A 14267-nucleotide genomic window follows, 5' to 3' on the forward strand; every position below is an offset into this window, starting at 1 on the left:
GCACATTATATACCACTCGATCAGGACACAGGCAACGCTGGATACCCCAGCTAGTTAATCATAAAATCAAAGATTATAAATATACACACAACATAAAAACAACATAAAAGAAAACATGCCAAATAATCCTTAACATCATTATCCGTAATATGGTCAACACAGCCTGGTTCATTACAGCATTAGTAATCTAAACATCTGGATCATCCACATCAGTTGTAAGTAACCAACTGCCACTAATTCTCATTTAACAGTTCAACAAGTTATTACCTCAGACTTGTAGCAAGCTTTCCTTCTACCACCACCCAGAGCATTGCAGCACCATCCACACATCGAAGCCAGAAGACCTCTCTACGAATCTCGTTCAGATCTTCAACATGTGGCACTTAATACAGAACATATGTATTTGTTAAGGATGGACAGGAAGTCAAGACGTGCCTCACTGTCTCCAGTGCATCAGTCACACTACATAACCAACATGTACGTTTCTCGCCAAGACGTCCAGTTTTTTAAGCGTTAAAAGCATAAATGGCCTTCAGAGCTTCAGTAATGGCAATTGAAAAGTGTTGTATTTGGGCAGAGACAATTTAATATTTTGGGGCTTAAAGGCTTGAGACTGATTCAGTAAAGCACCCACATATTTGCCACTTGTGGAAGTATGCAGAGCTGTGGCCTGTTCAATCTCCGGGTAGTCTCTAATAATATAGCTAAACCCAGCAAATTGTTCGTCTCAGCTCTGCTATCACTGTTGAGTATTGCTGGCACTGTATTCAGAGTCTTAGAATCCAAAAAGAGACCACCAGCATGTCACGTGGGTGTGTGTGTGTGTGTGTATATATATATATATATATATATATATATATATATATATATATATATATATTTGTATAAAACGAGAGAGAGAGCACGTGCGAGAGAGAAAAAAGAGAAGATTAGGATTGCTGACTGGTTTCTTGGTTAAACAATAGTGGATATTTTACAGCACACACGGGAATTTTAATGCTAATAACACGTTTTAATATAACCCAATTCTATGGTACACAATTTTTAAATCTCATAAAGGTGGCACACTGAGACGGTTCCAGTGGGATTGAAATGTGAGAGCCTCAGGTTACATAGAAAACTATGACTTTGGTTTACAATACTTGTTTTACTCCTTTGCCATAGATTCACTCACACTCTACCAGCATCCCAAAGCTGTGTCCATCCTTCTTCTAGGGGAATGGATCAAAATAGAACTATGGCTTTTAATATAAAACATGGAATCATGCAACGGCCTGCAATAAGAAGCCAATCTCTGTACCGTGTGCCTTTTCTATCCATATGTCTAAATGTTCTGAAGGTCTAAAACTTGGTAACTCCTTCATAGGCTGGTAAACCATGCAAATTTCACAATTGAGAAACAGATTATTTACTTACCATTTGATTTCCAGCAGTTCAGAAAGATGTGTGAACCGGTAATGGCAATAATGATAGGCATATAAAGGCCATGTCTGTCTGCCCTGTTTAATATTGGATTATGTTATAAACCAACAAAAAAAAAGCAAGAGCCCTGGTATGATATCATTTAACATGAAGACAAGTGACATGACCAAACATAAAACAAAGCCTGTTTTACAAGTGTCGAGGAACACATCTCATGTTCCTATTTTTTCTTTCGATTTATAGTATATAATGGGGTGCAGGGAGAAAACCAACCCTGACACTAGGTTGTATAGTCAACTAGAGAATCATCAGACGTCCACACACTTGTGGAACACTCCCGTACCCTGCAAACATAAAAACAAAACATACATTATAAAGAATTGCTATTAAGTGTTCTATTATATCAATCCCCCTCCATATGGTCAAATCTACAACGGGTTTACACCCCGCTGTTTATTTTAACAGCAAATGGGAGGAAAATATGTGGATTATTACATCCGTCCCCCACACTTTTGTGATCAGAAGTGCCCCCATTCTCATGATTCGAGAGGCAAGTGTGTTGTTGATCCAGTCTTGCACATTTTAAATATTGACACGACAATGGGAGCCCTTTCTGAGAGCACTAACAGAGATATTTGCTTCAAGTGTCACTTTGGTAGACTGACAGCCAGTTAAATTTGGGAATGGAACCCATGTTTTAACAGGCATTCCAGATCCCGGTAGAAGAATAGATCAAATATCCCTGGTGAAGTTCCAACCCACACAGCCAGAACATGAAACACTGCAGAGGAGTATTTAGAGTTAGAGGCGGAGGTGGAATGTCAAGCGATGAACCAAAGCAGAGCTTCTGGAAGACTTCATCATAGGGAGATTGACATGCGCGAGTGTAACCAGAGAAGTCAGGGGTCAAGGCCTAAAAACTAAAGTCGGGGAACTCATCAACAAATGCAATGGGATGTCGCTAGAAATGAGCATGTTAGGGAGGATAGCTCAGGGGCAACGTGCTCGCGTTGGAATCAAGACGGCGCAGAGCAACACAGGTTCGATCCCTGTGTCCGCGCTTAGAACCTCTGGGTATTAAGCGCGTTATAAATAACCAATCCTATCATATCAAGGTGAAATATGCACATTTCATTACATTGCCTTTGCATAACCATCCAAATTGCGCAGTACGAATGGCATTTGCCTATCATAAAATCAATACACACACAAAACCAAGAGAGGATATTTTCTTCTAATAGTGTTTTTGAAAACGTTAAAAGGTGTGCATGTTTTAACCTCCAAGAACCAATATAAATGTTTTCCCTGGGACTTGCAGTACAGAAATGGGCCATTTTACCTTTAGTTGCTTGTTATTTTTCATCATGTTATATAGTGCAGTGGGGAAGTGTCCTGCCTACAAACCTGAGGACTGTGGTTCGATCCCTGCGTTGGCTTTAATGCATAAATTCACAGACGACGTTCAATGTTTCTCATTTTAGCTGGGGGGGACTGAGTCCACCCTCTAAAAAAAGTGGGTGGACTCCGTCCCCCCTCGTGTACCCTCCAATTGAGCCCTGAGAGAAGTCTAAGCAGAGGCATACGGAACCAGCCTGCAGAAAGGTTCATGAAAGTTCAAATTTGGATGGGTGGAAACACAGAGGGGGACAACCAAGGAATACCCTGGCCATGTCATTATAGCAAGTGAAAGAGAGGAAAGAGTCTACTTGTAGTGAGCAGAAGAGTTTCCCAAATCACATAAGACATTTGTAAAAGGAGAGACGCTGATGTTAAGGAACTGGACAGGGGGTTCCTTGATCCAAGAAAGACATTTCCCAATTGACAAGCTGATGTCTGCAACCTGGAAGAAAGTTCCTAGAAGTAGAGTCAGGAAAAGAATTGCATGCTGCAATAGCAGAAAGCGAGAGTTAACAAGATCGCTTAGGGTTCAAAATGAAGGTTCACAGAGCAGGAACCCTGGGTACCAGGCATCACCCAGTAGGCAGGAGCAAGTACCCAGCGCACCGCAAATCTAACTTCCACATCAGATGCACACTTTTGCCTATCCATTATTTTTAAATGTGTACCAGATGGATTCTAATTCTTCCTTATTAGCATTCTCAAATACTAAGTCACATGCATTTTTGTTTGGCACCAGTTGGCCTGGGGAGTCAAAAGTATCTTCTTGTAGCTGCTGGTTTCAAGCTGGCCAGGCTCTCCCAAGCAAGAAGCAGGAGCTAAATAGCTCGCAGCTATTTCGAACACTGTACTTCTTGCTCCTGTAATTTTCAGTACCCTACCTAGAGCCATTACGAAACCAAGAATCATGTGTAAAGCTTGCATGCTGGAAACTGCAGTCCAAGTTCCCAGAACCATTGAGAAAACAACAGTCAAAGGAAGTACTGCGTACTAGAACTTGCTGTCGAAGTTCCTAGAAACGTTAGGAAAAGTAATATCAGGAGAATTGCTGCATGATTAAACTTGCAATCGAATCCGTAGCTGTATTGAAAATTGGAGTGTGAAGAGAATTGAAGCATGCTGGGACCTCAAGTCAAAGTCTGGAGAGACATTGAGTACCGCTGATAAACAGAGCATGACAAGAACTGTTGTTCTTAGAGACATTAAGAAACTGATAACCAAGAGAAGCCCTGCATGCAGGGAACTGCACGTGAAAGTTCCTAATGACATTAAGATTGCACCAGACGAGACAAGCAATAGAGTTCCGACCAAGTTACACACCGTTATATTTAATGACATTTTGAAATCTATTTTGTAGTCAAAGTCATAAGTTCTACAAAGAAATCGACACATACTACTTCAACCTGTGACTCATGCTTTAACACTGATAGGCCAGTGGCATTTACAATATTTACAGGAAATGGATTATACATAAACGGATGGCACGGTTCTTTGCCAGCACCATGTCACGTTATTATTATTTTCTATTTCGATATATGAGATGTAAATTGCATGCATTTTGTCTAGTGAATGTGCAATATTGATAACTTGTGTAGAAGTCTGTGTACATGGCCAAAGTGCAGGTTTTTATTAACACAGTAGGACCACTATATATCCTAATGCATCAGCTCCCTCTAGTGGCGACAACAGGCAAAGCTTTGCATCAGACAAACATACCGGACAAACATACGTCTGGCCTTTTATTATACTGTTAGATTAGATTAGATCCTATCATTGTGACTCACTGTGATGTAGATCAGATAATGGGAAAGAAGACCTTTGAAATGGAGATGTTGATTTAAAGAGTCGTGGGCACCAATATTGATTGTTTACTTGATGAGGTGTAAATGATACATGGCAATAAAAGCAGTTGTAAATGCCACCCATCATGTCCTTGTGTGGCAGGTGGCATTTACATGGACTACTGCACGATCCACCTGCTATGCAAGTGCATAAAACATGAAGAATGAAAAGCACCTTCCACCACATCAAAATCATATGCGGGAAGACATTTTGTTGGATTTGTGATACGAAGGGGATGGACGCAGAGGAATCACTAATACTGATCCCGACCCCTGCTGTGTGTAATAAATCAATGAAACCCACATAATGCGTTAAATCTATAACGTACATGTGCTATACAATACGTAAAGTATTTTTACACACCATGCAAATCCCCCGCACTTCAACAATGACCACTGTTATTTTTTTAATTATACATGCATCTACTTATTACTTCTGTGCACACATTTGTATTATTAATATTCATGAACCTAAAATAAATCCTAATCTCTCATAAATGCAACTGAATACAATCTAGTAAAAAAAAGTACATTGTAAAAATGTAGCAAACGGGCCCATCCAGGACTGTACCTGTCATAAGGAAAAGAAGGCCCGCGACATGCTGTGTGAGGCTTTCTTCCCAGAAGAAGCTGACTGTTGCTACAATGCATCCACACAGGAGGACAGCAGCTGCCATGCCCAGGAAACCAGCTGTGATTCTTCTCAAATCTGTTTTTGAGGAATAGACATAAGGGAGCAGTCAGACAATGTATTTATATTGTTATTATATATTTGTATAGCACAAACCTAGCTCGAAAGCAATGGAGCACTGTACAGGGCATAGATCAACACATTGGTAGCGAGAATTTAACAAGTCCTCAAGTAAACATTATTAATAGTAATATATTGATTGAGGGGTGAACACGATATGATATGATTTGGTGTTTGTATTGCGCCTCTACACAAGTGTTTCTAGGCGCCATGCATTTCAACATTTCATCCTCATAGTGCCCTTCTTCAGAAAGGACGTACGCGTTTGAAATATTTTTGCTAACTAGTAGAGGCAATGCAACTCAATGATGAGCATTGGCTGTTAATTACTGTCCACTAATCCGCTTCAAAATATGTCATCATGGCTAGCAAACAGTTAATGATGTGTGGACAAGAACTTGGCATGGATAGTAGCCTGCAAGTGTGAGCTATAGCAGTGTTTAAAGGTCCAGAAGGCCAAGTTAATAACCTGAGTTATACAAGTGTGTTCTGAGGACAAAGAGCCTTGCTGATATAGCCAGCAGGTGTAGTATATGACTCAATTAGCACCCAGGCAAGATGACCTTAGTACCAAATCAGGGAAACAATTGCAGCTGTGCGATCCCCAAACCAGCCTATTCAGAACTCGGGCAGCTTTGGCTAGGAAAACAGCCTGGGACGTCTGCCATGGGGAAGGGCAGGTGGGAGCGCTTTCTGAAAGGACAGATCCCACTTCATTTTAAGTGGCAGCAGTGAGGGAGAGCAGACTAGCTGGCAGCACATGTTTAAGCTGGAAGGACTTGCAAGGGCACTGGTGCCATGCATAGGATGCTTTCTAGTCAGTTCCGGTGGGAGGGACAGAAATGATAAACCACAAACAAAGTCTTCTTGAAAATGTGTCTGAGAGGAAAGTCTTTCCAATATATGTTGTAACTCAAGGTTTCTTATCAGTGAAGGCTGGTGAATGTTTAAATTGAAAGGGCATAAATGTTTTCCTGAAGATGCGTGAGCCACCGAGTGTAGCGTTGGAGCCCGAAGCAACCAAGGTAAGTTTTGGGGTTCTCCCCATGAACTGCATTGTTTTTTTAAATAATGGGCGTTAAAATGGTGCCATTTCTAGCGCCACTTTGTCTTGATTTTCTTCATTAAGGAGCGACCAGAAGCCATGTATCTCCACCTCTGGCAACGAGGCTGTGATTAATAGCTCCTGGCCATCCGCCATTCATGCCTAAAGCAAGCCAAACACGATTCCAAGCACTATGCATATTGGGGCCTAGTTTACTATGCCTTTAGCATGATTAAACACAAACAGTCAGGGTATTTTATTGAGTCAGAAAGGTTCTATGTCATTTTGCCAACAGAAGTTTTTTGATTGAATTTTTAGTGAAAAAATTCCATCGAAAAAACTCAACAATTTTCATTTTTTGGGGGGGTTCCTCCCCGAATCCCCCACCTTCCCTATATTTGTATACCAACCCCAAACCTCTCATTACTCCTTTTATGCCTTTACCCCTCTATATTTTGATGAATTTTTTCAAAGGAATTTTGTCCCATTAAAAGTCTTCTGTCAACAAAACGACACTATACTGTCTGAAAACAGCTTTTGCGGATGACAGCTACAAGTCGTTGTACAAATGATAATGACACTGGGGTTATTTATAATGTATTTTAATGCAACCCATTATTTCATAATAGCATGTGCGTTTATAAGGCAAGCAGCAACACTAACGAATGTAACATAACAAACCATCACTCCTCACAGGAAAACTATCAAACCAGTGATGAACATGTTGAGTAAGAACAATGAAAAGGTAATTTTAGTTTAAATGCATGGAAAACACAACCAGTCTAAACACAGCCTTAGGAAGAACCATTGTACTCACTTTGGAAAGGAAAACACACAGCTGCACAATTCAAGAAAGGTAAAAGGACCATCAATATTTAGAAAAAAACAACACATTCAATGATGACATCAATAAAATATGGAACAAGCAGATATGCAATTATTCAAATATAATATGTGCAACAAGTAGTAGTGGAATTTAACAGGATTTAGGTCAATGAAGAATCAAGATCTTATTAAAGCACTATCATTGCATCACCCATTTTGGTTCTCTTTAGCCATGCCCTGTGAATGTATGTGGATACAAAGTAGAACGTTGTCAGGTTACTGGTATCCTTGCAATGGACTACGGCATCCTCAACGTGGCGAATTTCAGCCAGCCTAAAGAGTGGGAGCAGATTTGTTGCATGATGGCCCCTGTATACCTCGTAAAAAAGCAAAAAGCCGACAATGGATTATTCACTGGCTCCACAAATCAGGCAAATGTTTCCCCTTGACCTTTTCTGCGTGAAAGATGTCACTTTTAGGGTAGTAAGGTGAAACTTCAAGTATAATGACCAGGCATATCGCAGGCTAATCATATCCAGATAGGACTCAAACCCGAAGTCGGTTTGTACAATAGATAGTGCAAGCCTGCGCTAAGAGTAGTACATTCCTCCTCCAACTTACGACAGGAGAGGGCCCCACTCACGAATTTTATCTCTTGCCTCAAGTCTATAGTAAAAAATGGAGGTGTTCTCCAGTGTTCATCCAGGTTCAATTTAGAAAGTTCTGTTTTCACAAATTTGAACCATGGAAGAGACTTGGACCCTGCCAGAGACCAAACATGCACCAATGCATCTTTACATGCAGCCAAATCTGACGAGGTCCAAATCCTCATCCAATATAAAAGGGGCTTCAACCTGGCTTGATCTTCAACCGGTTGTTGGTCGCATTCCATATATATATATATATATATATATATATATATATATATATATATATATATATATATATACTAGCACTGGGCGGTGAAGTTGGTAACATAAGTAGCATTTAAAAAAAATATTTTCGGCAATGCTGAATGATTTTACTCCCACGTGTCCCCAAAACTCAGTCCCATATAATGACGAGGCAATTGCCTGCATCTGGTGTAATAATAGGACTGGGCTAATGGCACCACTGTGGTGATACAATGAAACTGTCCTATGCCGACACAGTACTTTTCAAGGGTAGTCGTTAGTTTAGTTACTTGTTGCGATCACAATCCATTATCCGTAAACTTGACTATGAGGTAATAATAGGATGAGACGTGTTCTAATGTGGTTCCAAAACCCTGGATATGAAGCTTCAAGGATTGTCCTTAGCAGGGTCTGAAGAGTAATATTTTAGTTTTCTTTTTGTTAATTTGTAGTCAACAACACTCCGTCATCCGCAAATAACAGTGCAAGAAACCTGGTGCTGCCCAATCTGAGCAGGTCAAGGCTATGTGCTTCCAACTCCTCAATAACCTAATTAATCTAGATGTTAAAGAGGAGTTGGGCTAGCACACAGCCTTGCCTAACACCTCTCTGTATGGCTATTGGGTTCACCAGCTCACCCCCAGACTCAAACGTACAAGCATTTTATTGTCAGAGAACAGTTGTTGAATTGGAATCAGCAAATCTTGGGGGATGCTTTTATTATTCAGCACATTCCACAAGGAAGTTCTGGGGACAGTGTCAAAGGTGGGTTTTAAATCCACAAAGACTGCCTTTATGCTCGATTAAGGACTGTATGTTTATCCAGGATTAGGTGTAATCAGAAGCTCTGATCTATTGTGCTGCACCCTTTCCGAAAACCAGCTCATAGATGGCTAATAAATCCTGCTTGTCCTGTAATCGCTCCAGGATAACCTTGGCAAAAATGTTCCCCGTTCTGTCAAGAAGTGATATGGGGCAGTAATTCCCAGGCTGATTCGTGTCCCCCGTTTTAAAAATCAGAACTAATTCCGCATTGCTCTATGACCTCAGTTTCGCTCTGCTCTCCATCACTACATTAAAAACACGGCACAATTAAGGGGCCCATATAAAAGATTCATCTTTGTATAGACCCACGGGGATCATGTCTGGGCCTGGTGCCTTAACTCCAGATTTTGCAAGCATCGCTCTTTCTATCTCTCTCTCTCTGTAAATACCAAAGGATTTGGAAACCAGAGGGACAGGTTCTCAAGTTGTGTATGCTCCTCCCGCTGGTTCGCCCTAATTTGGTACAACTTCCCATAGAGCAGGTACCATGAAGAGTATTATATACTGCACTGAAGAACATTGGGAGCGTTAAGATCTTACCCTGTAACCATTTTCCTGAACAACTGAGTGTCACCATTAACACATGCAGAAAACATATCGTCCCATCTATCCCGGTTAAAAGATGCCTTTTTCTTCAAAGTCATGGATTTATATGCAGCTCTGAGGTTGCGCAGCCTTACTTTGTCTACTGCTGTGCCCTCCCTAAGACAACACATTAGGTTACGCTAAGCTACTCTTCATTCCTTGTCAAACCAACCATCCTTCTTTAGCTCCTTATCGTTGATCCGTCAGGCAGGCCTGGTAAATACTGCCAGAACACTTTTTGTCATAGCTTCATAGTGATCGAGGACAGGTTTAGCACCAGATGAAAGAGTGCAAATTGCTTCACTATTGCCCGAGTTAGTGAGATACACTTTGGGTTTGAGGTTGTTGCTCAATACATCCCCCCATTTGACTAATTGTGTGGAGATGCCTGCTACTTCTAAGTCTACAGATCCCCCAAGAGTCTAAACAGATGGAACTCATGAGCGGCTTATGATCGCTCTCATTACAAAGAAATGTGCCTTCAAGGGCCACACTTTAACATTTATCCAGAAAAAATCGACTCTAGAGGAGCCATTTGGCCCAATGAAGGTAGGCCCCACAGGCTGGTCAGCCCTGTGTCTGCCATCACAGGCTCTCAAACCCATATTGTTCAAAATGCGAGCAGCACTGATTGCCTCTGGGTGAGCTCTTAAGGCTAATTGGCTATCAGCGTGGGGATTCATCATGTGGAATCCTGATCAGCCCACATGTCATTGAGCTCTCTCAATGGTTTGAAATGCAAATTTAGGTCACCCATAGAGATAACAAGAACATTGCTTCTTGCTCGGGCGTCTAGGGAGTCAAGTGGCCCTAGACAGGTGGTCTATTATAAATATTAAACAAATGGGCTGCCTTATTATTTCTGGTTGTAATTATAAGATATTGCAGGTCGTCCTCTGGGTTGAACAATGATCCTATGTATACCAAAAAATGAAAAACCATCTATTTTCCATTTAAAAGTTTGGCCATGGGATACACTGCATAACAATTATTTATGGCTCTGACGTGCTGTAAGATGTGTACCTTCAGTTTATATGTAGTGCTTCCAATGTACCACTTATTGCATATACACCACAAAGTTAGAGTCACAGGTGATCTTACCACTGATGTTGTTGGTGTTGTTTAGCATCGGATGTTGGTATGTTTTGCAATTTTGGGCGAATTTCCACACTTTACTTGTGGTAAATTTGTGGAAGTCCTCAGTAGTTTTAGCTAGCCATGTATTATTGTTGTTCTCACCTTCCATTAAACTACTGACAAGTGTGTCTCTGAAGGATTTGCATTTGCGAAAACTGATATCTGGATGAGCTTTCAATGCCTGGTTCAGATCTTAATTGACTATGAGGAACTTTCAGTGTCTTTTGAGAATGTTACAAATAGGTGAAGCGTGTGTGCCATAGGTCAAGACAAGGCGCGTAACATCTTCGTCCTTTTTGTTATGCCTAATTTGCATAATTTAAGTAACTTTGGGTCCCACCGAAAGTAACTAGGGGAATACAGACGTGGACCTCTTGCTCACTATTCTAAGAGAGGAACAGCTCCACCCCACTGATGAGGTCCAACCAGAGGTTTGCTGTTGGTACTCTTGTTCAGAGGAGAATTGCCTAGCATTTTGGTGCTGGACTGCCCCAGGGCAAGACAAAAACTGATATGTTTGGATATTGCTCCTCTGTGAAAGATAGTGAGGTAAAGAATCTGGGTAAGGATCTCGTAACCAGGACTAATGTCTGGCAGAGGGACTCCCAGGACCCCCTTGTTAATTTGCATAATTTAAGTACCTTTGGGTCTCACCCTAAGTTACTAGGGGAATCCAGACGTGGACCCCTTTCTCTCTATTCGTAGAGAGGCACAGCTCCACCCTACTGATGAGGTCCAACCATACCGAAACACATGTCTGGGGTTGCTGTTGGTACTCTTGTTTAGAGGAGAATTGCATAGCATTTTGGTGCTGGACTGCCCCAGTGCAGGACAAAGACTGATATGTTTTGGGTATTTCTCCTCTGTGAAAGATAGTGAGCTTAAAAATCTGGGTAAGGATCTCGTAACCAGGACTAATGTCTGGCAGAGGGACTCCTAGGACCCCCCTTGTTAGTTTGCACCTTTAACATGCTGACAGCATGACTTCAGGAGACCAGAATGGAAGGCCTGCACCCATGCAGAGTGCACTGACGGACAGAAGGGAAGAGGACTCCTTTCCCGTCGGTCAGCATAGCCTACCTAGCAACGCAATTATGAGAGGCCGCTGAATCCATGGACAAATCCCAATGCAGATTGCGGGTCCAATCACGTGTCTCGGGAGGATAGCTCAGGGGAAACGTGCATGCCTTGGGAGCAAGACGACACGGAGCAACGCAGCTTCGATTCCCGGGTCCGCGCTTAGAAACCTCTGGGTATTAAGCGCATTATAAATAACCTATCATATCCTATCATATCACATGCCCTGAAGGTCATTAACTGATAACAACCATAATAATGATGAGATAAACTTTCTTACAACAAAAGTGCACCTGAATTACATTCAGAAAAATGCATTTATGTTAAGTTGATTTTGTTGCATACATGCAGCATGCCAAAGACAAGAAGTGACCCTAGAATCCTCATACTAAGATGGGTGATTATGAATAGCATGCACACACAGTACTAGGTAGCTTGCCCTAACGAGTAACATGTATGAGAACATCATAAGTTCTGCAATATAAAAACCAGATGCAAACTCGCACTACAGTGGTAATTGAAATAGATTGGTGCAAGGGTATGCAATAGTAGGCCCAGAAGAAGTTCAATGAGTGAAACACGTGTAGGCCAGGCACTAACACACATTGAGTGTTCAAATCCGAAAATAAACTAGCGATTCAAACTAGGACCGTATGACTATTTTGTACGACAGTGTATAAATTACATATGGTAATACATCCCTTTTTTTCCCATTCATAATTTTATCAATTTTCTGACAGTACAAGTGAATTTGGGAACAAGATATTTACTATCATCTCATTTCCAAGCAATCAAGCATATACATGCCAATTTTGCAACCCATGCCGCAGTACTCACACATGAAGACTAGGCAGACCTTAACATATATTTCAACTATGGCAAATTACTCTTTTCAGGTACAGCTAGAACCTCTTCTGCCAGGTATACCTGGTTCCTCTGGTTGCCTTTTCTACGCTCTCAACCCAGCCCAGGGGTAGGTTTTTGGCCTATTGATTTCAGATGTGTGTGTTTTGGACGCTGAGTCTGGGATTGTGCTGGTTCTCCTCCTGGATGGTCTTTCCTCAGTGTTCGTATCTCTCGCTCCAACCCTTTCCTCTCCAGTGGCCTAGCCTTCGTAGAGGTGGTCCGCCATTTTTGATTTGTGATAGGAGGGATTGTTAGGTGGTGTATGGGCCCTCAGCTTTCTTCCCTCTGCTTTCCTGGGTCTGATTGGAAATGTATATGTGGGCAAGGTTTTCAGGTAAGCAAGTCTCAACATCTTCAAAGAAATTGGTTTTGGCAGGGACTCGCAAGCCACATCTAGAAGAGCACACATTTAGGAATCTCTCTGTTGTGTGGTTTGTTTCTCCACATGGATATTACTCCTGTGACTCCCTGCAACTCTGTGGCTAAAATGATGATGACACATCAAACACTGTGTGCAAAACCTCTGTCCTTGCAGATTGGGAACGACCAATATCTGGTGGGGAATTCCTCGTTAGGGGGTCTCATGAATTCTCTGTAACTCTGTTTTCAAATGTCACCACAAGCATGTACTTTAACGCTCATTCACCAAAAACAATCCCTGAAAAAGGCAATGTACACAATAGCTTTTTCCAACTATGCTTTTTGTGACGTTTGTTTACCTGTTATTGTCACTTAATTCTGCCAGATAAAACGTTTCAAATTAAATCACCTATCTACAATCAGATGATAAGTCTTCCCTTCAGTAACGCCAATCAGGATGCTCTAAGGACCAGATATTGAGGTCTGGTTGAAGCAGTGCTCCCGTCAGACACTTGCACCACATCCCATCCACGATGGTGGGAAGTGACATTGCTGTGTGATAGGTGGCCAAAAGCAGACCAGTGTTAGAATGTACCTGCTGGAAATTAAACTCTATGCCATGGTAACTTGGCAATCTTCCTGCACTCGCTGGTCGGGTCAGTCCCCATCAAATCTACTGGAACCATCGGAGATTCCCCTTACAGTGTATGCCTGGATAGTCAAGTGCAGGCTTATCACGTTTAATGGAACTAGTCTCTGTGTGCAGGGCCATTTTAAGCACTTGTGAGGCCCTGGGCACACACATCTTTGGGGCCCCCCTCCACAAAACCAAAGGAATTAAGTGATCAAGAATATCTGCCCCCCAGACCCTGGTCCACCGCCGTCACGCTCGCAACCCAAAGGTTGATTTGCAGCATTAAAAATAAGCATGTTTACTCCCTTTAAGTCCATTTACCCTCTTCATTCTTGTTCCACTAAGAAGGATAAACAAGTAGCATTTGATGGCCATCATTGGCAGTCTATGAAGAGGCTTCATCTGCTCTAGTATAGATACAGGAGACTTTTTATCAGTAGAACCCAGAAAGGTATGCAGCCTGTAGTATTAATGCAGGACTGTATGTAAAAGGTACATGTAACCCAGAGTAGACAGATAACTCACATTAGCTGCCTCACAGAATACAACAAGCAGGGATAGAGGAGAC

At 41.7% G+C, this 14267-nt stretch overlaps 1 protein-coding gene across 1 annotated transcript in view; it reads right to left on the bottom strand.

Annotated features, from left to right (window-relative positions):
• Positions 1 to 14267, bottom strand: part of TMEM178A (transmembrane protein 178A) — a 518003-nt gene that overhangs the window by 103702 nt on the left and 400034 nt on the right. Inside the window, exon 3 of the mRNA XM_069606873.1 lies at positions 5233 to 5370. Within this exon, the coding sequence (XP_069462974.1) occupies positions 5233 to 5370 (138 nt within the window). The remainder of the gene's footprint in view (positions 1 to 5232; positions 5371 to 14267) is intronic.

Source organism: Ambystoma mexicanum, chromosome 4p (assembly GCF_040938575.1).
Source record: "Ambystoma mexicanum isolate Mex_15411 chromosome 4p, UKY_AmexF1_1, whole genome shotgun sequence".
Taxonomy (NCBI): domain Eukaryota; kingdom Metazoa; phylum Chordata; class Amphibia; order Caudata; family Ambystomatidae; genus Ambystoma; species Ambystoma mexicanum.